Below are 25,683 nucleotides of genomic sequence, written 5' to 3' on the forward strand. Positions count from 1 at the left end.
CAGGGTGCCAGCTCTAGGAGGAAGACTTTCTGTCTGTATTACCTTTGGAAGAATGTCTTTGTCTCTCTTGAGCTTCAGCTCCTGGGCAGTCTTCATGTTTTTGGCATCTCTCTTCCCCAACTTTCTTGGGAATAGGCATAAATATGGATCTCTTCCTGTCAGTTGGCTAGGAAGCTGTCTTCCATATTTCTTGGCATAGACGAGTGAGCACCTCCAGTACTGCATCTGTTTGTTGAAACATCTCAATTGATATTCCATCAATTCATGGAGCCTCGTTTTTCGCCAATGCCTTCAGAGCAGCTTGGACTTCTTCCTTCAGTACCATCAGTTCCTGATCATATGCTATCTCTTGAAATGGTTGAACATCGACCAATTCTTTTTGGGATAATGACTCTGTGTATTCCTTCTATCTTCTTTTGATCCTTCCTGTGTCGTTTAATATTTTCCCTATGGAATCCTTCACTATTGAAACTCGAGGCTTGAATTTTTTCTTCAGTTCTTTCAGCTTGAGAAACGCTGAGCATGTTCTTCCCTTTTGGCTTTCCATTTCCAGCTCTTTGCACAACCGAATGTAGAAATTATAGAACAATACCTTTAATATCACACACAAGCAAAATTTTGCTGAAGATCATTCAAAAACAGCTGCAGCAGTATATCAACAGGGAACTGCCAGAAATTCAGGCCAGTTTCAGAAGAGGACATGGAACCAGGAATATCATTGCTGATGTCAGATGGATCCTGGCTGAAAGCAGAGAATACCAGAAGGATGTTTACCTGTGTTTTATTGACTATGCAAAGGCATTCGATTGTGTGGATCATAACAAATTTTGGATAACATTGCGAAGAATGGAAATTCCAGAATACTTAATTGTGCTCATGAGGAACCTTTACATAGATCAAGAGGCAGTTGTTCGGACAGAACAAGAGGATGCGTGGTTTAAAGTCAGGAAAAGTGTGCACCAGGGTTGTATTCTTTCACCATACCTATTCAATCTGTATGCCGAACAAATAATCTGAGAAGCTGGACTATATGAAGAAGAACGGGGCATCAGGTTTGGAGGAAGACTCATTAACAACCTGCATTATGCAGATGACACAACCTTGCTTGCTGAAAGTGAAGAAGACTTGAAGCACTTACTAATGAAGGTCAAAGACCACAGCCTTCAGTATGGATTACACCTCAACATAAAGAAAACAAAAATCCTCACAACTGGACCAATGAGCAACAACATGATAAACAGAGAAAAGATTGATGTTGTCAAGGATTTCATTTTACTTGGATCCACAATGAACAACCGTGGAAGCAGCAGTGAAGAAATCAAAAGACGCATTGCATTGGGTAAACGTGCTGCAAAGGACCTCTTTAAAATGTTGAAGAGCAAAGATGTCACCTTGAAGACTAAGGTGCACCTGACCCAAGCCATGGTATTTTCAATTGCATCATATGCATGTGAAAGCTGGACAATGAATAAGGAAGACTGAAGAGAAATTGATGCCTTTTAATTGTGGTGTTGGCAAAGAATATCAAATATACAACGGTCTGCCAGAAGAACAAACAAATCTGTCTTGGAAGAAGTACAACCAGAATGCTCCTTAGAAGCAAGGATGGTAAGACTGCATCTTACGTACTTTGGACATGTTGTCAGGAGGGATCAGTCTCTGGAGAAGGATATCATGCTTGGCAAAGTACAGGGTCAGCAGAAAAGAGGAAGACCCTCAGAGAGGTGAATTGACACAGTGGCTGCAACAATGGGCTCAAGCATAACAATGATTGTAAGGATGGCGCAGGACCGGGGAAGTGTTTCGTTCTGCTGTGCACAGGGTCACTATGAGTCAGAACAGACTCGACGGCACCTAACGACAACAACAACTTCTCCAACTCTGCTTGCTCATCTGCTTGTTTAATCTCTTTTATATCTCAAAAGAGATTGACTTAAGACACACCCAACGCTAATATAATCTCATTAACATAACAGCAGGATATACATTCTTCTCCAATGCACACGGATCATTTTCCAGGTTAGATCATATGCTAGGTCACAAATCAAGCCTCAATAAACCAATAATTAGGATTTACAACACATATTTTTGGAGACACAGTTCAATTTATAACAGGTATTTTTTTCATTTTTGGTGTAGGCACTTACAGCTATAAATTTTCATGAGTACCACCTTCGCTAAATACCATAGGTTTTGGTATATTTTGCTTTAATTCTCATGTCAATTGTCTCCAAGTATTTCTAATTTTCATTGTGATTTCCTCTTTCATTCATTGGTTATTTAATAGTATGCTATTTAATTTCCACATTTTTGTGAAATTTTCAGTTCTTCTGTTATTAATTACTAGTTTCATTCCATTGTGATTAGAGAAGACACTTCATATGATTTCAAATTTTTATTTAATTTATTGAGGGTTTGTTTGTGGCCTAACATACAGTCTATCCTGGAGAATGATCCATGTGCATTTGGAGAAGAACATATATCCTGCTGTAGTTGAATGAAGGGTTCTTTAAAAGTCTGTTAAGTCTATTTCATTTATAGTGTCGTTCAGGTCTTCTATTTCCTTGTTAATCTTCTGTTTAGATGTTCTATACATTATTGAAAGTGATATGTTCAAGTCTCCACTCCTACTCCCTGTTTTCGGAAGCAATTGAATGAACATACTCTAATCAATGAGTAGCTGAGAGTCTTTAGTGGTCACAGGGCCTTCTCCATTGCCCTCAGCCTAGCTCCAAGTCTTGCTTAGAGCAACCAAGCCAGGAGACCCCTTCTAGATCTACTGCTCAGGTGGGGGTGGGGACCCACCAGGAGACTCCAGCTGTGGTCAGAGGCTGGTGGGCCCATTCTGGCCACTCCAACACAACTATCCAGATACCATGTGTGGTCCATAAGATATGACCCTTGCACTGTTCACACCCCTGTCCTTAGTGTGCACTTATGGTGGGGGGTGGGGGCAAGCCCTCAGGACTTGGCCATGGGATACTGCAGGAAGACCATGACCTAGGCAAGAGGAGAATGACATGATGGACTGTGGGATGCTGGATGTACTACAGCATTGCCTGGGAGAGACTAGACTTTGTCCAAGAGGCTCAAAGAACTCTGTAAAGGCATCATTACATCATGCAGGAGGAGGGGATAGGGTGCAGCCATTTCTGTAGGGCTGAGCTAGGCCCTCCGAAAGTTGAATTCTGGGGTCAACCTGGCAGACAGGACCATGCTGGGGGCTGAGCACAGTGTGTTCTTTCCCTTCCCCCAGAGAAGTGGCAGCAGGTGCTTCCTGATTGCCTGGGGCAGCAACCCCCACACCCCAGGAAGAGAGACAGGAGGCCCCAGAGCCAGGGTTGAGACCGCAGGAAGAAGAACCTCCAGAAATGGGGCTGAAGACTGGGGGTGCCAAGAAAGACCCTGCCCCCTAAGATGTGAGTTTCCCCCAAGTTCCCAGACAGCAGGACCCTAGCTTCAGATAAGAGAGCAAGAACAGGGCCCTCCCCCATCACCGAACCTTGGTGAGCTTGGAGACCCCACTCCCAGACCACACCCCCCACAGGTCACAGGCTTTCAGAACACATTGTCATCTCTTCACTTTCACCTTCTCCTTGCTTCACACCTATTGATTCTTTCCCACCGAGGGCTCCTAAATAGACCCTCCCCAGGTCATTCAGTCCCATCTGCCTTGACAGCCCCTCACAGCCTAACCTGATTTCTCCTCTTCCATCTGTCTGTCCCCAGCTTTGGGCCTTATTCACATGCCTGGGACTCACCCACCACATCCAAAGAAGTCCCACCAGCTAGGACCACACACCAGCAGCCTGAGGCTAACATCACCAGGGACCACTCCTGCCTGCCTATGGTCTGTTCCCCAGCAGCATCTCAAAATACCTCCAGCAGACCAAGCCAGATAACTGGACCCCCAGGCTTGATCACAAGCCCTGTAAGTATGATCTCAGAAATCTGCAGCCCTGTTGCCCACAACACAGCTTCACTCATATTCCACCTGCACTCCCCCATCATCCCCTCCTCCACCCTGTAGAGACCCTACACCATCCCTCTTCTACCCTTAGGCACCCCACACTGTCTCTCACCCACCCTGTAGGGACCACTCACCATCCCCTTCCTCACCTGTAGGTCCCATCATCATCCCTTCCCCACCTGTAGGGACCCCTCACTGTCTCCCCTTTGCTCTGTAGGGTTTCTTCACCTCCCTCTTCCACCCTGTAGGACCCCCTGCCATTCCCTCCTCCACCCTGTAGGGAACGCTCCATCAGCTCCTCCACTCTGTAGGACCCCCCACATCCCCTGCTCTACCCTGTAGGGGCGCTTCACCATCCCTCTTCTACCTTGTAGGCACCCCACCATCTCTTCCTCCACCCTGTAGGTACCTCTTCCATCCCCTCTGCCACCCTGTAGTATCCCCCATATCCCTCCCCCCACACTGTAGAGGCCCCTGTCTATCTCTTAGTCCCCCCACCACCCCCTGCACTCCCTCCTCACATGCTCCTATCCCAGGCCAAAGTCATCCTCCGGATACCCCAGAGGGAATCAACTACAGTGAAACTCTGAACAGCCTCCTCTCCATCTTCAGTAGTCCTCTGACACATGGTTCCCTTCACTGGGTCACAGACCACCTTTAAATCCAGCCATATCAGAGGAACTAATGCCTCTGGAACTTCCCATGGCTGTTCCTCTGCCTAGTAATCCCTCTACTCCCTACACAGACATGTCAAGACCCTGTTTACCTGTCCCCTCAGCTGCAAACATTCACAAGGTCATTGTCCCACCTCAGTCCACCTACGTCAGTGACCAGTGCTATAGGCTCATTGTTCCCGCCTATACCTGCCCTCTGGGGCCTGTGCACCTGCCTGAGTGCCCAGTCCAAATGACTTCCCATCCTGCTGCCCTGAGACGACCCAGCCAGGGACACCCATCTCTGCTGCTTGGTTCAGTGGGGAGAAGCATGAGCAGGTCTAAGGGGGATGATTGTTCGGGGAGGGCCTTCACCTTCAGGCTGTCTTTCGAGGCCCCCTGCACTCACCTCTCCTCAGACCCCAGATCCAGAAGTGGGCATGGAGAGAAGACCAGGCCCTTTGCTTGGTGGGGACACACGGTGGGCATGGCTAGGTCCTTGCCCTTCAGAAGCTCCCACTCAATGTGAAAACCAACAGAGAACATGTGAAAATGACATGTCAATGTGATAAAAGAGAGAAGAAGCTGCCAGGCCTGGGCACTGACACACTCCATGAAGGAACCCTCTGCTCCATGGGTCAGTGACGGCCCATGCCCATGGCCTCCTCATGCTCACAGGAGAAAGAACTTGGATGGAAGGAGAATGGAGACAGCATGGGGTCCCAACCTCAAACTGCTCTGTCTCTAAAAGGGACATGGGATGCCCACAGCGTGTTGGCCTTCATGAGGTAGCATTTCTGCACAGACCACAGAGTTTCTGCAGCTGGAGGTGAGGGGAAGATGCCCCACTCTGCTGGCTGCATCCCACACCGGGGGGCCCAGTTCACCCTAGCCGTGCCAACCCCCAGTGGCCTCAGCTTCCTCCTCTGCCTGCACCTCTCACCCTCCAAACTGTCCCCAGACCCCACCTCACCCCACCACCCTCCTGCAGCCTCAGCAGCTCCAGGGCCTCCCTGTCCACAGCCCCCTCTCTGCCTTCCTGCTGGGTTTTGGCTGTGCTAACTGGGACCACAATGGTTGATGGGGCTACAAAAAGCACAGGCACTGCTGCCAGGCTGCCTGATCCAGGCCTGGGTGCTCCTAGCCTGTACATCTGGCTCACCCTGGGGGCTCCCTGTCATGTCCCATGGGAGTGGGACAGGCAGGGTGCCAGAAAGAGCTGGAAGAGGAGTGGCATTGGGACAGTCTTGGAGGATTAGGGGGATGTTACAAGTGGGTATGAGATGGGGCACATTCCAGGAACAGAAGGCAGAGTCCATCTTGAATGGGGACCAGGCAGGGTCCTGTGTCCTGGGGAGCAGGCTAGGTGGGACAGGAAGGGAGAGCAAGGGAGACTACAGCTGCAGAAAGCTGAATGTGTCCTTCCAGCCCAGGCATCCATCAGAGCATTAAGCAGGAAAAGCAGTGTGACCCTTGTGTTGAGCTCAAGTGTCAGGGTGGACCGCCCCCCACCAATAAAGTGCATGCCCTCAACCGCTGGGGCAGTGGTGGGCCATCTCTCCAAGCACAGAACATATTTGGGCGATAGAGTTTCCGTAGGACCTGGCGTAGGGCTGGATCACAGTGGCTATGCTTACTTCAATTACTGGGGCCCAGGCACCCTTGTCACTGTCTCCTCAGGTGAGTCCCCCATGTAGTCTCTCTGGCTTGGTCCCTCGGGTCTGCAGCCAGCCTGGTGGGAGCACTGGGACAAAGGGTGCACAGCATTCAGGCAGCCATCTCCACTGCCATTGGTCACCTGGAACTGGAGGGACAGCTGGGAGTTCCATGGGGTTCTGGCCCCACTTGGAAATGTCCCACAGAGCTGGCAGACCCTTGAGCAGCAGCTGAGGGACCAAGGCTGAGGGCTGGGTGAGAGAAGCCTAGGGGATTTTCAGGGAAGGAAAAGTTGGGGCAGAGCAGGGCAGTTTATGCGTGAGAGGGCCAGCCACGCAAGTCAATGTGGCTATGGCTACTTCAAATACTGAGGCCAGGGCAACTTGGTCACTGTCTCCTCTGGTGAGTGTCTTCTGCAGCCGGCTGGCCAGTGGTGAGCGACGCTTTTAGGTTCCCAGCCAGCTGGACCTCTTTCTTGGGGTTGTGGAGCATCCAGAGCTGTGTAGAGTTTTGTGTCGATGAGCTGGGCAATCTTATTAGTATGGCTTTGGATACTTCAAATACTGGGGCCAGGGGACCCCAGTCACCGTCTCCTCAGGTAATTGCACCTCTGCCTGGCTCCTCTTTCCACCTTGGGGTCTGTGTGACATGGCCAGCATCTATGGTGCGTGTTCTGGGATCATGGGCTGTAGACCATGGGTTCCTGGTGGGTTTATGTCAGGGCAAGAACTGTGGCTGTGTCCCTGTGCAATGCATTTGGTTACTGGGGCGCAGGGACCCTGGTCACCGTTTCTTCAGGTAAGTCGGCTTTCTCTCTGTCTCCTTGATCTGGTCTAGCCTCCTCTGTCCTGGTTCTAGGAAAGAAATTTCTGGAGGTCCTTGGTTTGTGTGGGTCCTTCTGGGGCCCCCGGGGCTGTATCTGAGGCTGTTTGTGCATGGTTTGGTTCTATGCTCTGCAAAGAACGTTTCTGTGGGGTGGTGGGTTGCCTGCTCCTGGGACACAAGGTAGAGTCATTTTTCATGTTTTGGGACATGAAGACCTAGGGCTTTCCAGCTTGGGCACTGGGCATTGGTCAGCCAGGCTGGGTCAGAGTTTTTGTACACCCCTTAACGGGGCACATGGCAATGTGACTACTTTGATGCCTGGGGCCCAGGGACCTTCGTGACCGTCTCCTCAGGTGAGTCCTTGAAGCCTATCTATCCTCTCCGAGGGTTTTGGCAGTATTTTGGAGGCAAATGTGGGTTTCTGGATCTCAGAACAAGAAGACTTGGGGACAGTCTGGGAGGCTCAAGCAGGGCTGAAGTGAGGACTGCAGCTTACAGGGGCAAAGAAAGGAGGCTCCCACTGCCCTTTTTCCCGGGTTCTCCAGCTGGGGGTTTCTCTGGGGGTCTCGGCCACCCTTGGCCTCAGGAGTCCTCTCTGCCCTCTTGGCCCTCACCGGGCCTCAGTTTGAGACAGTCCAGAGGTCTGCAAAGGCTGTAGTCAGGCACCAGTTCTTGCCCGGGGCCCTGGCACATTTGTCATAATGTGGCTTTTTCTACTACTGGGGCCAGGGGACCATGGTGACCGTCTCCTCAGGTAAGTTCTCACCCCCTTCCCCACTCAGCATTTTAACTGTACTTAGGGGAAGTTTAGAGGGCAAGGTTTCCATCTCAGAGAGAGACCAAGGCATTTTGGAGGGCAGGAGAGGGAGACCTGATCTCCCTCTTCTCCCAGGATGACTGGCCGGGCATCTGTGGGTATTGGGACAGGGCGGCTCCTATGGTCAGTCTGAGGGTGATGTTTCTCTGCTTGCTGAGTTTCTCAGGGATGGTCAGGACTCTGTGTGGGAATGAGAGCTTTCACTAGGCTCTAAAGCACCCACTTTGTGGGCATTTTCTTGCCCAGAGTCATGTTTGATCTCTGAGGCTGAAGTGGGAGTGCACTGTCCGCTAGGTCTGACTGTGCAGGTGGCAGTGATCTGGAAGGGTCCAGGTCGGAACTCAGGGTCTCTCGTGGGTGTCTGCAGAGAGTCCTGGGGCAGGGAAGGAAGTGTGAATGGGCTATCGGCTGTGATAGGAAGAGTTGTGAGGATGCAGGTGTCTGGTGGCCGGTTCTCTGAGCCAGTGCCCGGGTTTTTGTGGGGTGGGGAAGAAGATTTCACCGTTGTGATTACTACGGTATGGATTACTGGGGCCCAGGAACCAGTGTCACCGTCTCCTCAGGTAAGAACAGCCCTTCGGGGTCTTTGCTTTCTGCTAGTGTCTGTGGGGTTTTCTGAACATTGCAGGCTGGTCAGTGGACATGACCCAATAGGGGTTGGCCAGGAGGGGACAGGGGCTTGGAAACCTCAGGGATTGGGGAGACCCCATGGTTTTTCTGATGCTTCTCTGGACTTCATTCAATGCCAGGAGTGTCTGATGGACAGCCTGAACTCCTGAAAAAGGCAGACCCTGGGCCAGGGGTTTGAAGGGTTTGGGCAAGACGGCTAGAAGGGACTGGGGACTCTTTGTGCCTAGAGGACAATTTGATTCAAAATAGGAGATCTTTAGTTTTTCCAAATATACTGTTTGTGGAATAGTTTGAGGCTAGCACAGTGTCTGTAGAACCACAGGGACACTGCATGTAGAGTGCTAAATGGGATACTGTTTTTAGAATTATGAGGTATGTTCTGCACTAGATTTGGACTTAAAATTCTGTATCGGTTAGAAAAACTGTTGCTCCAGTGAGCGAATCTATCAAGGAAGGGTGCAGTTGTTGTCTTGATGGTCTTCCAAAGTCTTCTAGGGACCATGCGCCCAGTCCTCCTGAATATGACTTTCTTAGGGAGCTTTGCTTTGTGAGGACGGTTTCTAAGAGAAAATGATTTATTCATTGTAAGAGGCATGCTTGCTAAATATTAAAAAGAGGGGGTACCTTTGTTTGTTTCCCTGAGGAAAACAGTCAAGAAAAGGTTATTTAAAATTTTGAGAGATTTTCAAGTATGTTAGCTAAAAAATGGCAAAGTATTTAAAAATCTTATCACTCAAGTAACAGCCAGGAGTCGTGTCTTTCTGGAATTGATAGGTTTTTGGGGCTAGGTTAGGCAAGAAATAGCAAAATGTGGTAGTCTTTTCCCCCAATTCAAAATTGAGTTTTGTTGCTAAGAAATCAAACTTGTTTTTAAAAATTAATTGAACAAATGTGACTTGAGTTGGAAGTCAAGATGGCTGCAGAGGGGTCTCGGACACCTGCAGCAGGTGGCAGGAAGCAGGTCACACAGGGAGTCTATTTTCGGAAACAAGAAAACAGCGTTGGTAAATTTATAGTTCATGGTTTTGAAGAAGTGGTTTTCATATAGCTGAAAGTGTCCCACTGTGAAAAACAACACCTGGGAAATTTGCATTTCTAAAATAAGGCTCAGATGCTGACTGGAGAGATGAAACTTGAGTTCCTTTTTTAACTAGCTGAATTTAATTTTTCAGTCTTAGCTTATCAACTTCTAATTTAGATTCATTTTTCAAAGGAAGGCATTTAAGACATGAAACAGTCAGGTATGGTTTATGAATGCATCAATATAACTTTTTAATTACTCTGTTATTTAGTATTTTTCAAATTCTTTTATTGTTGTAAAAAATTGGCAACATTGGCCAATTCAACATTTTTCATACGTACAGTCCAGGGAGTTCAATTCCATCAACCCTGCTGTGCAACAATCACCGATACATTTGAATATTTTTGAAGACCACTCTTTAAGTATTAATTTCAGGATTAAAATTTTGAATTCAAGATATATATACATATTTTAACTTTAGGTTTAATTACAGGCGAAGTGAGTATGTTTGTGCTGAATTATTTCAATTAAACATGTTAGTTGGTGAATTATTGAAAAGTGAGCCAGAGAGCACGTGAGAAAGGAACTTTGGAACAAAAGACTTTTGAAGTGCAGGTGCTGTTTTTGATAACTGGCCTGGTTCCTGAGTTGAAGAAAAGTCCTTGGTGAGGGGCTATGTGTGGGTCCACCACGGCCTGGCCCTGGCCGTGCAGTCTCCCAGGACCATCTGGGACTGGAAACATGCAATCCTGGCTTTTGCCACCAATAGCCAACCTGGCTATTCATGAACTAGCAGTTTTTTCAATGAATTTGGAGGGATTATTCAATGCCAAAGAGCCTCAAGGGACTTGGGAGTGACCAGACAACAGAGAAGGTAAGAGAAAAGCAGCTGGCACTGCCATGTTTGCTGCTCCTCAATGTTAGTATTGATGTTTTATTTCTATTTAAAGGAGAATCAGCCTTTATGTTATTTCTCAAGTGAGAGGGGGAGGCTTGTTCGTGTGGTTCCCTGAGTGACCAAGGTCTGGTCCGGACTTCTACTAGAGGATAATGGGAGAAAAATTGGCAGGAGTTGATCTGTTGCTTACTAGCTCATGACTATATTTTTCATGATGCTTTAAAGTATACAAAGCACCATTTAAATTGTCTTTATTTAAGCTACAAAGGCAGCTTTGGGTTTTATGTCACTCTTGTGCCCTTTAAAGTACTGTATACCTTCTAAAGAGCTTTAAGGTGAAGAGCATAAGGTTAAAGGACAAATTCAGATAAAATTCATATCCTGATAGTTTTTAATGATGGTTTTTAGCTATAAAGAATTTAGTAATAGTCAAGTGCTTTTTGTAGACTCAGAAGAAAGGAATTCAGGTTAAAAGGATGCTCAGAAGGTAAACGGGACGAAGGGAAGAAATTAATTAGCCTTTTTTTTTTTTCTGTTGACCATCCTAGAGCCAAAGAGGTTTTTTATTGCTGTGGTAGGAACGTGCTATGGTAGGAAGGGAGGAAGTGCTGTTCCTCAATTCTTGCAAGTTTTTTTTTTTTTTAATTAATTTAAAGTTTCCAGGAAATAATCATTGTGGCTGAAGGGTGATAGTGCCTTGGAACAATAGGTGGTTGGGCTGGAGCCAGAGGACCAGGATTCTGGGTCTTAAGTGGAGCTGACCAGGAGAGGATGCAAGAGGGGGGCAGAGGCAGGAGTGCCAGGGAAGAACTGGCCCTGGGCTAAGCCTGGGTGCCCAGGACTCCAATAATAAGATGGCTTTAGCTAAAGTAGCGGGTCCTATTGGGGTTGGTGCCTCCATCTAGGACTCTTCTGTTGGGCTTTGGGGGCTATACAGGACTGTGTTAAGCTGAGCTGGACCAAGCTAGGCTGGGTCGAGATGGGTTGAGCTGAGCTCAGCTGAGCCGATCCAGGCTGAGCTGAACCAAGCTGGGCTAGCTGGGCTGAGCCGGCGGGGCTGAAGAGAGCTGGGCTGAGCTAAACTGGATGAAGGTAGGCCAGTTGGGCTGAGCTGGGCTGGATGACGCTGGGCTAGCTAGGCTGAGTTGCGCTGATCCCAGCTGAGCTAGCTGGGCTGAGCTAGGCTGAGCCTAGGCTAAATCGAAGAGGGCTGAGCAGAGCTGAGCTGAGCCAGATTGTGCTGAAGCAAGCTGGGCTAGCTGAGCTGCACTGAGCTGAGCTAGGCTGGACGAAGCTGGGCTAGCTGGGCTGAGCTAGGCTGGACGAAGCTGGGCTAGCTGGGCTGAGCTAGGCTGGACGAAGCTGGGCTAGCTGGGCTGAGCTAGGCTGGATGTAGCTGGGTTAGCTTGTCTGAGCTAGGCTGGATGAAGCTGGGCTAGCTGGGCTGAGCTAGGCTGGATGAAGCTGGGCTAGCTGGGCTGAGCTAGGCTGGATGTGGCTGGGCTAGCTTGTCTGAGCTAGGCTGGACAAAGCTGGGCTAGCTGAGCTGAGCTAGGCTGGATGAAGCTGGGCTAGCTGGGCTGAGCTAGGCTGGATGAAGCTGGGCTAGCTGGTCTGAGCTAGGCTGGATGAAGCTGGGCTAGCTGGGCTGAGCTAGGCTCTATGTAGCTGGGGTAGCTGGTCTGAGCTAGGCTGGATGAAGCTGGGCTAGCTGGTCTGAGCTAGGCTGGACGAAGCTGGGCTAGCTGGGCTGAGCTAGGCTGGATGAAGCTGGGCTAGCTGGTCTGAGCTAGGCTTGATGTAGCTGGGCTAGCTGGTCTGACCTAGGCTGGATGAAGCCGGGCTAGCTGGTCTGAGCTAGGCTGGATGAAGCTGGGCTAGCTGGGCTGAGCTAGGCTGGATGAAGCTGGGCTAGCTGGTCTGAGCTAGGCTGGATGAAGCTGGGCTAGCTTGTCTGAGCGAGGCTAGATGTAGCTGGGCTAATTGGTCTGAGCTAGTCTGGATATAGCTGGGTTAGCTTGTCTGAGCTAGGCTGGATGAAGCTGGGCTAGCTGGTCTGAGCTAGGCTGGATGAAGCTGGGCTAGCTGGGCTGAGCTAGGCTGGATGAAGCTGGGCTAGCTGGTCTGAGCTAGGCTGGATGAAGCTGGGCTAGCTGGGCTGAGCTAGGCTGGATGAAGCTGGGCTAGCTGGGCTGAGCTAGGCTTTATGTAGCTGGGGTAGCTGGTCTGAGCTAGGCTGGAAGAAGCTGGGCTAGCTGGTCTGAGCTAGGCTGGATGAAGCTGGGCTAGCTGGGCTGAGCTAGGCTGGACGAAGCTGGGCTAGCTGGGCTGAGCTAGGCTGGATGTAGCTGGGTTAGCTTGTCCGAGCTAGGCTGGATGAAGCTGGGCTAGCTGGGCTGAGCTAGGCTGGATGAAGCTGGGCTAGCTGGGCTGAGCTAGGCTGGATGTGGCTGGGCTAGCTTATCTGAGCTAGGCTGGACAAAGCTGGGCTAGCTGAGCTGAGCTAGGCTGGATGAAGCTGGGCTAGCTAGCTGGGCTGAGCTAGGCTGGACGAAGCTGGGCTAGCTGGGCTGAGCTAGGCTGGATGAAGCTGGGCTAGCTGGTCTGAGCTAGGCTAGATGTAGCTGGGCTAATTGGTCTGAGCTAGTCTGGATGTAGCTGGGCTAGCTTGTCTGAGCTAGGCTGGATGAAGCTGGGCTAGCTGGTCTGAGCTAGGCTGGATGAAGCTGGGCTAGCTGGTCTGAGCTAGGCTGGTTGAAGCTGGGCTAGCTTGTCTGAGCTAGGCTGGATGAAGCTGGGCTAGCTGGGCTGAGCTAGGCTGGATGTGGCTGGGCTAGCTGGGCTGAGCTAGGCTGGACGAAGCTGGGCTAGCTGGGCTGAGCTAGGCTGGACGAACCTGAGCTAGCTGGGCAGAGCTATGCTGGATGAAGCTGGGCTAGCTGGTCTGAGCTAGGCTGGATATAGCTGGGCTAGCTGGTCTGAGCTAGGCTGGATATAGCTGGGCTAGCTGGGCTGAGCTAGGCTGGATGAAGCTGGGCTAGCTGGTCTGAGCTAGGCTGGATGAAGCTGGGCTAGCTGGGCTGAGCTAGGCTGGATGTAGCTGGGATACCTTGTCTGAGCTAGGCTGGAAGAAGCTGGGCTAGCTGGTCTGAGCTAGGCTGGACGAAGCTGGGCTAGCTGGGCTGAGCTAGGCTGAACGAAGCTGGGCTAGCTGGGCTGAGCTAGGCTGGATGAAGCTGGGCTAGCTGGGCTGAGCTAGGCTGGACGAAGCTGGGCTAGCTGGGCTGAGCTAGGCTGGATGTGGCTGGGCTAGCTTGTCTGAGCTAGGCTGGACAAAGCTGGGCTAGCTGAGCTGAGCTAGGCTGGATGAAGCTGGGCTAGCTGGTCTGAGCTAGGCTGGATGAAGCTGGACTAGCTGGGCTGAGCTAGGCTGGATGAAGCTGGGCTAGCTGGGCTGAGCTAGGCTCTATGTAGCTGGGGTAGCTGGTCTGAGCTAAGCTGGATGAAGCTGGGCTAGCTGGTCTGAGCTAGGCTGGATGAAGCTGGGCTAGCTGGTCTGAGCTAGGCTGGTTGAAGCTGGGCTAGCTTGTCTGAGCTAGGCTGGATGAAGCTGGGCTAGCTGGGCTGAGCTAGGCTGGATGTGGCTGGGCTAGCTTGTCTGAGCTAGGCTGGATGAAGCTGGGCTAATTGGTCTGAGCTAGTCTGGATGTAGCTGGGCTAGCTTGTCTGAGCTAGGCTGGATGAAGCTGGGCTAGCTGGGCTGAGCTAGGCTGGTTGAAGCTGGGCTAGCTTGTCTGAGCTAGGCTAGATGTAGCTGGGCTAATTGGTCTGAGCTAAGCTGGATGTGGCTGGGCTAGCTTGTCTGAGCTAGGCTGGATGAAGCTGGGCTAGCTGGTCTGAGCTAGGCTGATCCCAGCTGGGCTAGCTGGCTGAGTTGCACTGAGCCTGGGCTGAACTGAACTGGGTTAAGCAGAGTTGGGCTGAGCTGGATTGAGTTGAACCAAGCCAGATTAGCTGGGCTGAGCTAGGCTGGATGAAGCTGGGCTAACTGGGCTGAGCTAGACTGAGCTAGGCTAGCTGGGCTGAGCTAGGTTGAGCTGGGCTAAGCTGGGCTTAGCTTGGCTGGGCTGGTCTAGTCTGTGCTGGGCTGAGCTGGGGCTGGGCTACTCTGAGCTATGCTGAGCTGGGCTGAGCTGAGCTGAGCTGAGGTGAACCATGCTGGGCTGAGTTAGGCTTACCCAGGCTGGGCTGAGCTGGACCAGCTGCACTGAACTGGGGTGAACTGAGCTTGGCTAAATTGGACTAAACTGAGCTAGGCTGGATGAAGCGTGGCTAGCTATGCTGAGCTGGGCTGAGCTGGGCTGTCCGGGGCTAAACCAAGTTGGACTGAGCTGAGCTGGACTGAGCTGAGCTAGGGTGAGCTGAGCTAGGCTGAGCTGAGCTGAGCTAACATGAGCTAGGCTAAGCTTGACTGAGGTGGGCTGAGCTGGGCCGAGCTGAGCTGAGCTAGCTGGGCTGAGTTGGGCTGAGCTGAGGTGGGCTAAGCTGGGCTATATTGGGCTGAGCTAAGCTGGGCTCTATTGGGCTGAGCTAAGCTGGACTGAGCAGGGCTGAACCAAGCTGGGCTGATTTAGGCTGAATCAGGTTGTGCTGAACCAAGGTGGGCTAAGCTAGACCAGGTTGAGCCAGGGTAGTTGCACTGAGCTGGCCTGAGTTGGGCTGATCTGGGCTAAACTAAGCTGTGTTGAGTTAGCTGGACTGAGCTTAGCTGAGCTAGGCTGAGCTGGATTAGGTTCAGCTAGACTAAGATAGGTTGAGCTGGGCTAGTTGAGTTGGCCTGGGCTAAACTGAGCTTTGTTGTGTTGGGCTGAACTATGCTGAACTGAGCTAGGCTGGACAAAGTTGGGTGAGATGGGATGAGATGGGTTGAGATTGGCTGAACTGATCTGGGCTAGCTGGGCTGGACTAGGCTGAGCTAGACTGGGCTGAGTTGAGCTGCACTGATCTGAGCTGGGCTGGGCAAAACTGGGCTAGCTGGGCTAAGATTGGCTGAACAGAGCTGGGTTGAGCTGGGCTTGTCTGGACCAAGCTGGGCTGAGCTGGGCTAGTTGGACTGAGCTGGAATGAGCTAGGATGAGCTGAGCAGGGATAGATGAAACTGGACTGAGCTGGGCTAAACCAAACTAGTCTGAGCTGGGCTAGTTGGACTGAGCTGGGCTGAGCTGGACTGGGCTAAGCTGGGCTGGTCTAAGCTGAGCTGGGCTAAACTGGGCTGAGTTGGGCTGTGCTTGGCAGGTTGAGCCGGGATAACTCGGTTGTGCTGAGCTGAGCTTGGCTGGGCTGGGCTAAGCTAGGCTGAGGCAATTGAGCTGCTTGAGGATTGCATTGAACTAGGCTGGGTCAAGTGGGTCCAGTGTGCACTGAGTTGGCTGTGTTGGACTGTTCTGGAGGGCACTGTGCTATGCTAACCTTGGGTGACATGGTGTGGCTCAGGGGACAGGCTGTGAAACATCAGGTCTAGTCTACAGCACTCCCACACACCCTCTATCTGGACTCCATGCACACTGGGCTGAAATCCTATGGTCAGAGCTGGGCACCCAGCATTGCCGCTAGATGTCTCAGAGGGGAGGCCAAGAGGCCTGGCCAGAACCCGAGTTCTGAGCCATCCCCAGGGGAGGGGTTGCTTTCTTCCCCAGGCTTGGCTCCGGGGAGATGCACCCAGCCGGAGATCAGCAGTAATAATGGTGGAAGTGAGATCGGTGCTGGCGGGAAGGACCAGATCTGTCTGCTCCAACAAGAAGCCCCTCTTCCGCCTTCTGAAATTTCTGAGCAAGGTTTCTGCAGTGAGGGAGGGAGAACTTCCCCAGGGCTGGACAAGTATGGGCCAGACTTTTGGCTATGTCCTGCCAGGACTTGGAAACACAGAGGTGGGCTCAGAGGATGGAGAAGGGGATTGGCAAGGCCCTAGGGAAAACTGCTCAGCTCTGCCCTGACACAATGACCGCTTGTGTGAAAAAACAACTCCTCACCTCTTCCATCTCTTTTTGTCCACTCTTGGGTCCTCAGAGAGCTCATCTTCTCCAACTCTCTTCCCTCTCGTCTCCTGTGAGAGCTCTGACGAGAGCCAAGTGGCCTTGGGCTGCCTCGCGCATGGCTTTCTGCCTGACTCCATCAAATTTTCCTGGGACTATAAGAACAACAGCGCCATCGACATCAGGAAATACAAGACATTCCCATCTGTCCTTCAGGAGGGCAAGTATTTGGCCAGCTCTCAGGTACTCTTACCCTCTGTGGACGTCCTCCAGGACCCTGAAGACTACCTGATGTGCAAAGTCCAGCACCCCAAAGAGAACAAGAACCTGAAAGTGCCCCTTCCAGGTGAGAGCAAGTGGGCCCCCACCTCTCTGTGCATGGAGTTGGCCACGGGGGTAGGGGCAAGGCTGCCCTGTCCTAATGTCCCCTGACTTCTGTATTGCCCCACCACAGGGCCCAAAGACCCGATATCCCCGAATGTGACTGTGTACATCCCACCACGAGATTCCTTCTCTGGTCAGCCCCGCACCTCCAAGCTCTCCTGCTGGGCCACAGGCTTCAGCCCCAAGCAGATCTCACTGGTTTGGCTGCGCGACGGGAAGCCAGTGCTGTCAGGCTTCACCACAGGAGAAGCTGAGCCGGAGCCTAAGCCCAGTGAGCCTAGGTTACAAACCTTCCAGATCAACAGCATGCTGACCATCAGTGAGAGCGACTGGCTCAACCAGATCGTGTTTACCTGCGTCGCGAGGCACCAGGGGGAGGAAGTCATGAAGAATGTATCTTCTGTGTGCGGGCCTAGTGAGTGCACAAGCTCCCGGGGCGGGGGGGGGGTCTGGTCCCAACCACAACTCTTGCCTCTCCTGGGCCAAGCAGGGACCCCCAAAATGCACACACATGCACACATACAGACATGCACCACACACACACAACGCACAGACATACACACACCACACATACATACATACACACACACACTGACACAGCCATCTGCTCCTTGAGGCAGCCAAGGGCCATCCCTCCTTGTCAGCGGGGAGGGAGCTCTTGCCGGGGGGGGGGTGCCCCGTGTCCCCCCTCCCACAAGACTCCTGAAGCAAAGTCCACCACTTTGCTCTGGGGAAACCACACCTCCCCAACTTTCTCTCCTACTGAACACTGACCCTACCTCTCTCTTGAAACTAGGCCAATCGCCAAGCATCAATATCTTCACCACACCCCCCTCCTTTGCTGGCATCTTCCTCACTAAATCGGCCAAGCTATCCTGCCTGGTCACAGGCCTGGCCACCTATGAGAGTCTGAACATCTCCTGGACCCGCGAGAATGGCGAGGCTCTGAAGACCGATCTCTTGTACTCCGAGAGCTTCCCCAATGCCACCTTCAGTGTCACAGGCAAGGCCACCGTCTGCCTGGAGGACTGGGAGTCAGGGGAAAAGTTCATGTGCATTGTCACCCACACTGACCTCCCTTCACCGCTGAAACAGACCATGTCCAAACCCAAAGGTGAGGCCCCTTTCCTGGTGGGCCGGGGATGACTGGGGTGGGACAACCTGTCCAGCCACTTTGGGTCTCCATTCCCCCACCATGCTCACTGCCATCTCTCTGCCCTCATAAGTGGTCAAGCAACAGCCAGCCGTCTACCTGATGCCACCCACCCGGGAGCAGCTGAGCCTACGTGAGTCAGCCTCCATCACCTGCCTGGTAAAGGCCTTCTCGCCCCCTGACGTGTTTGTGCAGTGGCTGCAGAAGGGACAGCCTGTGGCCTCCGACAGTTACGTCACCAGCAACCCAATGCCCGAGCCCCAGACCAAGGACTTGTACTTCGCCTACAGCATCCTGAATGTGTCTGAGGAGGAATGGAGCGCTGGAGACACATTCACCTGTGTCGTGGGCCACGAGGCCCTGCCCCACCTGGTAACCGAGAGGACCGTGGACAAGTCCACTGGTAAACCCTCCCTGTACAACGTGTCCCTGGTGATGTCTGACACGGCCAATACCTGCTTCTGATGGCTGGGCCCCCGCAACCCGACTCTGCCCCATGTGGTGACCAGCCTCTGTGTGTGTGTGCATGTGTGCATTTGAACTAACCATGTCTGTGGGTGAGAAGTTGTACATTATAAAAACTAGAAATAAAAATATCAGTTCACAAGACACTGGTCCTAAGTGAGCGCTGTTCACCTGCCTGTGCTGTACTCACCCTGCCTTCACCTGCAGATCACCCACCTGCCTCCCACCCACTGCCCAGCTGCCCTTTGGACAGCCTCGCCTCCTTGCTGAATGCTCACCCCCATAGAGTTCCAGCTTCCTGCTCCTCTAGTGCTTTCAAGAAAGTTGGTTGGAGCATGGTCACACAGGCAACGTGCACATGAACAGACATACAGATGCACACAGACACATGGACATAAGGACACACACATATGCACATGGACACAGAGACACACATGGACACCCACAGTCACATGGACACAGATACACAGGCACACACGTGTGGGTACACACATGTGAACATACAGACATATGGATGTATGGACATACAAACACACATGGACATAGACACACCTACATGGACAAACATAGACACATGCAGACACATGGACATATGGCCACACAGACATGGACACACAGGCACACACACGAGCACACAGGTATATGGACACATGGGCATATAAACACATGCATGCACACACAGAGACACATGCACGTGGTCACTGATACACAGACACACATGGACATGGTCACACACACAGACACACATGGACATATAGTCACACAGACATGGATACACAGACATCCACACATACCCACGCAGACATGGATAAATATGGACATATGGATAAGCACATGTACATGAACATGGACACAGACACACATGCACGCAGACACCTTGCACCTTGCACCTTGCCCACAGCTAGCTTGTCCTGCCTCAGCTTGGAGGAGTGAAGGGCTGGCCTGGCCCAGACTCTGACCAGGGCCACAGGCCCCAGCCCAGGACATAGATCTCAGAGGCCCATGGTGGGTGTGACCCCATCCAGGCACAGCCAGCCTCAGCTACTTAGGGTAGCCCTGGCCTGTGCTGAGGGGAGAGAAGGGGTGGCCCTGTACAGAGCTGGCCCTTCCAGCCCAGGATCTCAATAAGACAGTCCACCCCAGGATTTATCTCTGCGTAGAACTAGGAGTCTATGCCCACATCCTAAGAGCAGGCAGCCAGGACCTTGGGCCTGAAGGCAGGGACCCTGGAGGTATCCTTCACCTCTGTCAGTAGAAAGCTTCAGGGGGACCAGTGGGTGTGGGATCAGCTTCCTGCAGATGCCCGCAGCCACCCCCAGCAGGCATGTGGGAGATAGCGAGTGGGGTGGGTACAGACCTAGTGAGGTCTTGGCACCCCCTAAAGGCACTGTCAGTCCTTGGGACCACGCCAGATGCTCCTAGCACCTGGCCCTTCAGAGGCCTGAGCCAGAGATGCCCTACAGGGCTGTTCAGCACTGTCCTGGGCTTGTCCATTCCCATCACTCTCCTGGGCCTCAGGTTGTCTGTCTGTCTTTCTGCCCCCTTGGCCCTAGGCAGGGCATAACTAGCCAGGATGTCCCCCAACTGAGAGTGAGAGACAGGGAGCAAGACACTGTACAGATGTGAGGACATAGAGGAGACAAGAGGGGTCCCAGAGGCCACTTCTCAGGCCTTGTCATCCAGCTTCCTGGGTACACCACCCTGACTCTCCCACCCACAGTGGCCAAGTACAGTGATCTCCAACCCTGTAAAGGAGGTCCCATCTTCCTAACTGTGCCCCCCAGGGAGGCTCAGGACACATTAGGAGAACCTCCACTAGGGCCCAGCCCATGGTTTGCCACCTGCAGCCCCCAAGTGCCATATGCATCAGCCTCTGACCCCTCAGACCCCTGGGGCAGGGTGTGGGTGTCACTAGCCCACTCAAAGTGCCCTTGCTTCCCCTCCTCTCCACCTTGAGCCAGCATATGCTCACCAGTGTCAAGGTGTCCCCAGGTCATGCCTGGCCAGAGGCTCTTCCAGAAAGATTAGGAGGTTCTAGTCCCAAAAGGCAGGCAGGGCAGATGGAATAGAAGCCTGTGGGAGACTGCGCCCCAGCCATGCTCAGGCCCCTCTGCTGACACTCACCTCTCTCTGGCCAGTGCTCTGTCTGCATCAACTCGCTGCTGCCCTCTGGCTTCTGCTGTCCTTGCCCCCCACCAGGGATGCAACCCTGGGACCGGTGTGGTCTCAGGCTTTGGCTGTGCTCGTGCCCTGTCACTGACCCCATCTTTGGTACCACACCAAGCTGACCTTTCCCTGTGTCCTGTCACCCTTGCAGAGGGAGAAGTGAACGCTGAGGAAGAGGGCTTCGAGAACCTATGGGCCATGGCCTCCACCTTCATTGTCCTCTTCCTCCTGAGCCTCTTCTACAGCACCACAGTCACCCTGTTCAAGGTAGCCCAGTCAGGGGCGAGTGGGGCAGGGGTCCCTGTAGGGTTATGCAGCCTGGTTCACAAGAGGAGCTGAGGGAGAGAGGGTGGGAGAAACCCCCTGGTTGTACACCCTATCAGAGGCTTTGAGAGCTGGGGCCACTGTATCCTTAAGACCCCTGAGGGTCATCTGTCACCTGGTGTGTGGGGGGAAGATGCAGCTCTATGAGCTATAGAGCACAATGTCTATCTGCTCACTTCTGGGTGGGAGGATGGACCTAGAGGGGACCCTGAGGGGGCCTGGGATCACCCAGGACCATGCCAGCATCAGGTGGACCATTGGTCTTGGGGACCTGCCTCCTGCAACCTGCCAGGTTCACTGCTGCCTACCGTTATTCCAGCAATGGGAGAGTAACTCATGCTGTCCTTGTCATCTTCAGGTGAAGTGATACATCAGTGGAAAGATGTCTGAGACCTGAGACTGGACCAGAGGGAGTGCTGCCTTTGAGCCTTGGGCCCCACCAGCCTACATTCCCTGGTCATTTGTACAGCACCCTCTATATCCCCCTTGGCTTTGAGCTCTGAGAAACAGGCTTCTTTCTAGACATGCTTGAGGATCCCCGGAGCTGTGGACTCTGTCCCAAGCACTGCTTTGTAGTGTAAGCTCTTGTGGCCGTCAAATAAATGTGTATATATTATCCTTAAACTGCCTTCTTGTGAGGTGTTTTCATTTAACCACATGACTTTCTTTTTGCAAAGGTGGCTTGGGGAGGAGGTATGTCTCAGCACAGCCCTTGGTGGCAGGGTGCCTAAGACAGGGGTCACGTACATGGTAGCCCGGGGTGGGGGTTATCTCGGGGCTTCTTGAGGCTGATGGAAGAAAACTGGCCAGTGTTCAAAACAAGATTGGAACTAAGGGGCTGAGCTTGGGCCTTTGTGGGACCTTTATTTGGGACCCTCTTCACAACTTCCTGATCACTGAGTGGTCACTTCCTGCATGGTCCCCACTGCATGGTCACTCACCATAATGTCTTCACTGTGTGATCCTCTCTGTGTGATCACTAGTTAAGTGGTTCTCACTGTGTATCCCTCGCCACACGTCACTCACTGTGTGGCCCCCATTGCATGTCACTCACTGTGTGGTCCTCACCTGTGTCACTGATCACATGATCCTCCCTGTGTAGTCACTTGCCACATAATCTTCACTCTGTGGTCTTTACCTCATAGAAACTCTGTGTGGTCCTCACTGTGTGGGTCTCACTGTGTGGTCACTCTCTGCCTGGTCTTCACTGCATGTCATTCACCACGTGACCTCATTGTGCAGTCACTCACCACATGGTCTTCACTGTGTGGTCCTTGTCACACGTCACTCATCACGTGGTCCTCCCTATGTGATCTTCAAAGTGTGTCACTTGCCATGTAGTCCTCACAGTGTGATCACTCACCACATGGTTCTCACTGTGTGGTCCTCACTGTGCGTCACTTACTGCATGGTCCTCACTGTATGGTCTCTTGCCTTGTATCACTTGCCATGTGGTTCTCACTGTGTGGTCCTCAATGAGTCATTTGCTGCATGGTCACTTACCATGTGGTGCCTCACCACATGGTCCTCACTGTGTGTCCTTACTGTCCCCATTCTTGGCCAGCCTTCATAGCACAAGGTGTGTGTCCATGCAGGACAATGGGTAAGGGGGTTCAGGGGCCCAGGCAGGGCACTCTATTGGATGGAGACTCCATCCCACTCTGCAGTGAACACTGACACAAGTGTAGAAATAGGAGTGGAAGTTTTAGGGTGAACGGGTTAGGACACACACGATGGGGAAAGCCTTCTTCACACTGAATAAATGGAAGTTTGACACAACCAAGGAGGAACGGGGGACATGAGGCTCACAAGGAGGCAGGCATGGTGAACTTGGGACCCTCCTCTGGCCATAGTGTGGACTGCAGGGCTGCTAAGAAGCCCACAAGCCATGAGAATGGCCGAGCCAGCCATGGTCACTGTGAGGAGAGGACTGAGACAGGGCAGAGCCCAAGGATTCCAGAAGGTACAAGAGGGGGTATCTGGAGAGGATCCTTAGTGAGGGAAGGTCTCAGGAGCCGGGCTGGGTCTAAAGCAGCCAGTCTCAGGGGAGGAGGACAGCCAGGGCTCCAAGGGTCAGCCGTCTCAGGGACATCTGGGTGCTACATGAGGACCAGACAAGTTTGCCACTGCCAGGCCCCACACCACAAAGAGCTCACCCTGGCAGTGAAGGACAAAGGCACAGACCCCTGGGACACACATGAAGCCTGGACAATACCAGCCAACCTCATGTCTCTCAGGTGCCACCACACACAGGGTGGTGTGGGGGCGGCCCAGAAGCGACGTTCCCAGGATCTCAGGGAAGAGTGAAATGCACGAGACAGGTGGTGACATGGGCAGGGGATCAGCCCTTTTGTTTGGTATTGGCCCCTGAGCAGGCCTAGGACATCACAGCTGGTGGTCCTGCTGTATAAACCCCCAAAATTGTGTGAAGGTGGGGCAAAGTTCAAGGTTTTGGGTGAGGAGGGGTGAATTCTGCCTAAGGGGACTGGTAGAGGGGGGTCAGGTCACCTCCAGGCTGATCATGGGGCTCTGAGTCCATCACTCAGCGTGGTAAGTGGATTGTATGGTGGGGACAAGTGGGATGGGGGAGGACTGAAATGGGCAGGGACTTCTGGGATCCAGGGTGGAGCACAGGCTCAGCCACGGCTGCTCTCCTAGGGAGGAGGACAAGGCCATTCTGGGGTCTCCACTCCTACAGGCAAGCCTGTGGGGGCCAGACCAGAGGACTCCAGGGCCAGCCTCTGAGACTGCCTCTGGGAATGGTGCCCAGCACCAAGAGGGCTCCCTGACCAACAGTGTCTCCCCTGCCCTCCAGGGACCCAGGGTCCAGTGGGTGGTCTGGAGCAGAGAAGGGGGTGGCAGGGAGAGCAGTTTGAGGCCCTTGGGTTCCCCAGCCCCCTGGGCTCTCACCCGCAGTGCCTCTAGCCTCAAACCTCATCTGTGTCCTCTAGGGTCCACCAAAACGCCAGCTGTGTACCCCTCCTTGCCAGGGTGTGGCTTAGTTATCTAGTGCTACTATAACAGAAATACCACTAGCAGATGGCTTTAACAAAGAAAAGTTTATTCTCTCACAGTCTAGTAGGCTAGAAGTCCAAATTCAGAGTGCCAACTCCAGGGGAAGGCTTTCTCTCTCCCTCAGCTCTGGAGGAAGGTCCTTGTCATCAATCTTTGCCTGGTATAGGAGCTTCCCAGTGCAGGGACCCCAGGTCCAAAGAATGTGCTATTCTCCTGGCTCTTTTTTCTTGGTGGTACAAGGTCCCCATGTCTCTCTGCTTGCTCTTCTCTTTTATATCCAAAAGATATTGCTTAAGATGCAATCTAATCTTGTAGATTTAGTCCTGCCTCATTAATGTAACTGTCATTAATCCCATCTCGTTAACATCACTGATAGGATTTACAACACTTAGGAAAATCACTTCAGATTACAAAATGGTGGGCAATCACATAACACTGGCAATCACGGCCTAGTCAAATTGATACCAATATTTTGGGGGGCACAATTCAATCCATGGCAGGATGCCAGGCCCCCAAGGAAGACGATACCATGGCTCTGCTCTGTTCGTTCCCTGCCTACTATTCGGAGCCTGTTCAGGCCATCTAGATCCCAGAGGCCAAGGGTGTCATGACCTTGACCTTCTTGTCTGTGCCGAGCAGCCAGCTCTCCTTCTTGGTTACTCAGTAGGAGCGAGGACCATACATCTGCCATGTTCACCACAAGCCCAGCAGTGACAGCACTGGCAAGACTTTCTACTGGCCAGGCAGGTATCAGTGAGGGTAGGGGATAGCCTGGAGGGCCATGGCAAAGGTTTCCACCAATTGTACCAGGCTCACAGTACCCCCCACATATCTCCCTCTGCCAGCCCTCTGTCACCCCCTCCCCATCTTATCCCATTTCACCACATCTCACCCCATTTTATCCTCCCCATGCCCCCATTTATGCCCCATCTCAGCCCTAGCCCCCCACCTCCATCTTGACCCCTCTCTGTCTCCCTTGTTTTGTCCCCCTTCACCCCCATGTCCCCTCTCTCAACTTTTATCCACATCAGACCATTTTCCGCATTGACCTTTTCCTCACATATGAGGAGGCAGCAACTCAGAAAGGCACAGCTCAGAGGGAGACTTCCCTGTACCTGAGCCCCCATCCTGCCACCACCCCCAGCTTGCCACTCCCTCCTGTCAGCTTTCCACCCTATCCCCATTCTGGCCCTGGCCAATACTCATCTCATTCTACTCCACTCTCTGATCCTCTCCTGACATGCTGCTTCTCTGACTTCAGGGAAAGCTCAGGATTCACCAGAGTACCCTGTGTGCCATCCTAATCAGAGGACTCCAGGGCCCCCCCAACACCTACCACGCCAAGACCCTGCACCACTAAGACCACAACCAACAAAGCCCTCACCACCACCCACCAAGAACCCAGGTGAAGACCTCTAGTCTCAGCATCCCCCACCCACCTGCCAGCTGGTCCCTTAGGCTGTCTCCCCCGGCAGTCCTCCATGACTTCAGGGGTGAGCTTTCAAGTCATAGCCTGGCTAAAAAGGGGGAGCTGACCTAACATCTACCAAGCACCACAGATGTCACATCATGCCCTACCAAAGCCATCTGCTGTGCCTGAGTACCCTGCCCAACTCCACTGCAGGGAGCATGGAGTAACAGGGCACACAGACAGCTCCAGGACTTGCTCAACGG

General features: G+C 52.5%; 3 gene segments (V, D, J or C); all 3 read left to right on the plus strand.

Moving 5' to 3' along the window:
- The window catches only part of LOC104846689 (immunoglobulin heavy constant gamma 1-like), an 868,336-nt gene that overhangs the window by 745,658 nt on the left and 96,995 nt on the right, over positions 1–25,683 (plus strand). The window contains 1 exon segment of the C gene segment in view: positions 6,248–6,303. Coding sequence covers positions 6,248–6,303 — 56 coding nt within the window.
- The window catches only part of LOC104846692 (immunoglobulin heavy constant gamma 1-like), a 398,675-nt gene continuing 380,467 nt past the window's right edge, over positions 7,476–25,683 (plus strand). Inside the window, 1 exon segment of the C gene segment in view lies at positions 7,476–7,858. Coding sequence covers positions 7,840–7,858 — 19 coding nt within the window.
- LOC135228350 (immunoglobulin heavy constant gamma 1-like) overlaps positions 8,491–25,683 on the plus strand; it is a 441,642-nt gene continuing 424,449 nt past the window's right edge. The window contains exon 1 of the C gene segment in view: positions 8,491–10,446.

This window comes from Loxodonta africana, chromosome 21 (assembly GCF_030014295.1).
Source record: "Loxodonta africana isolate mLoxAfr1 chromosome 21, mLoxAfr1.hap2, whole genome shotgun sequence".
NCBI classification, from domain to species: Eukaryota; Metazoa; Chordata; class Mammalia; order Proboscidea; family Elephantidae; genus Loxodonta; species Loxodonta africana.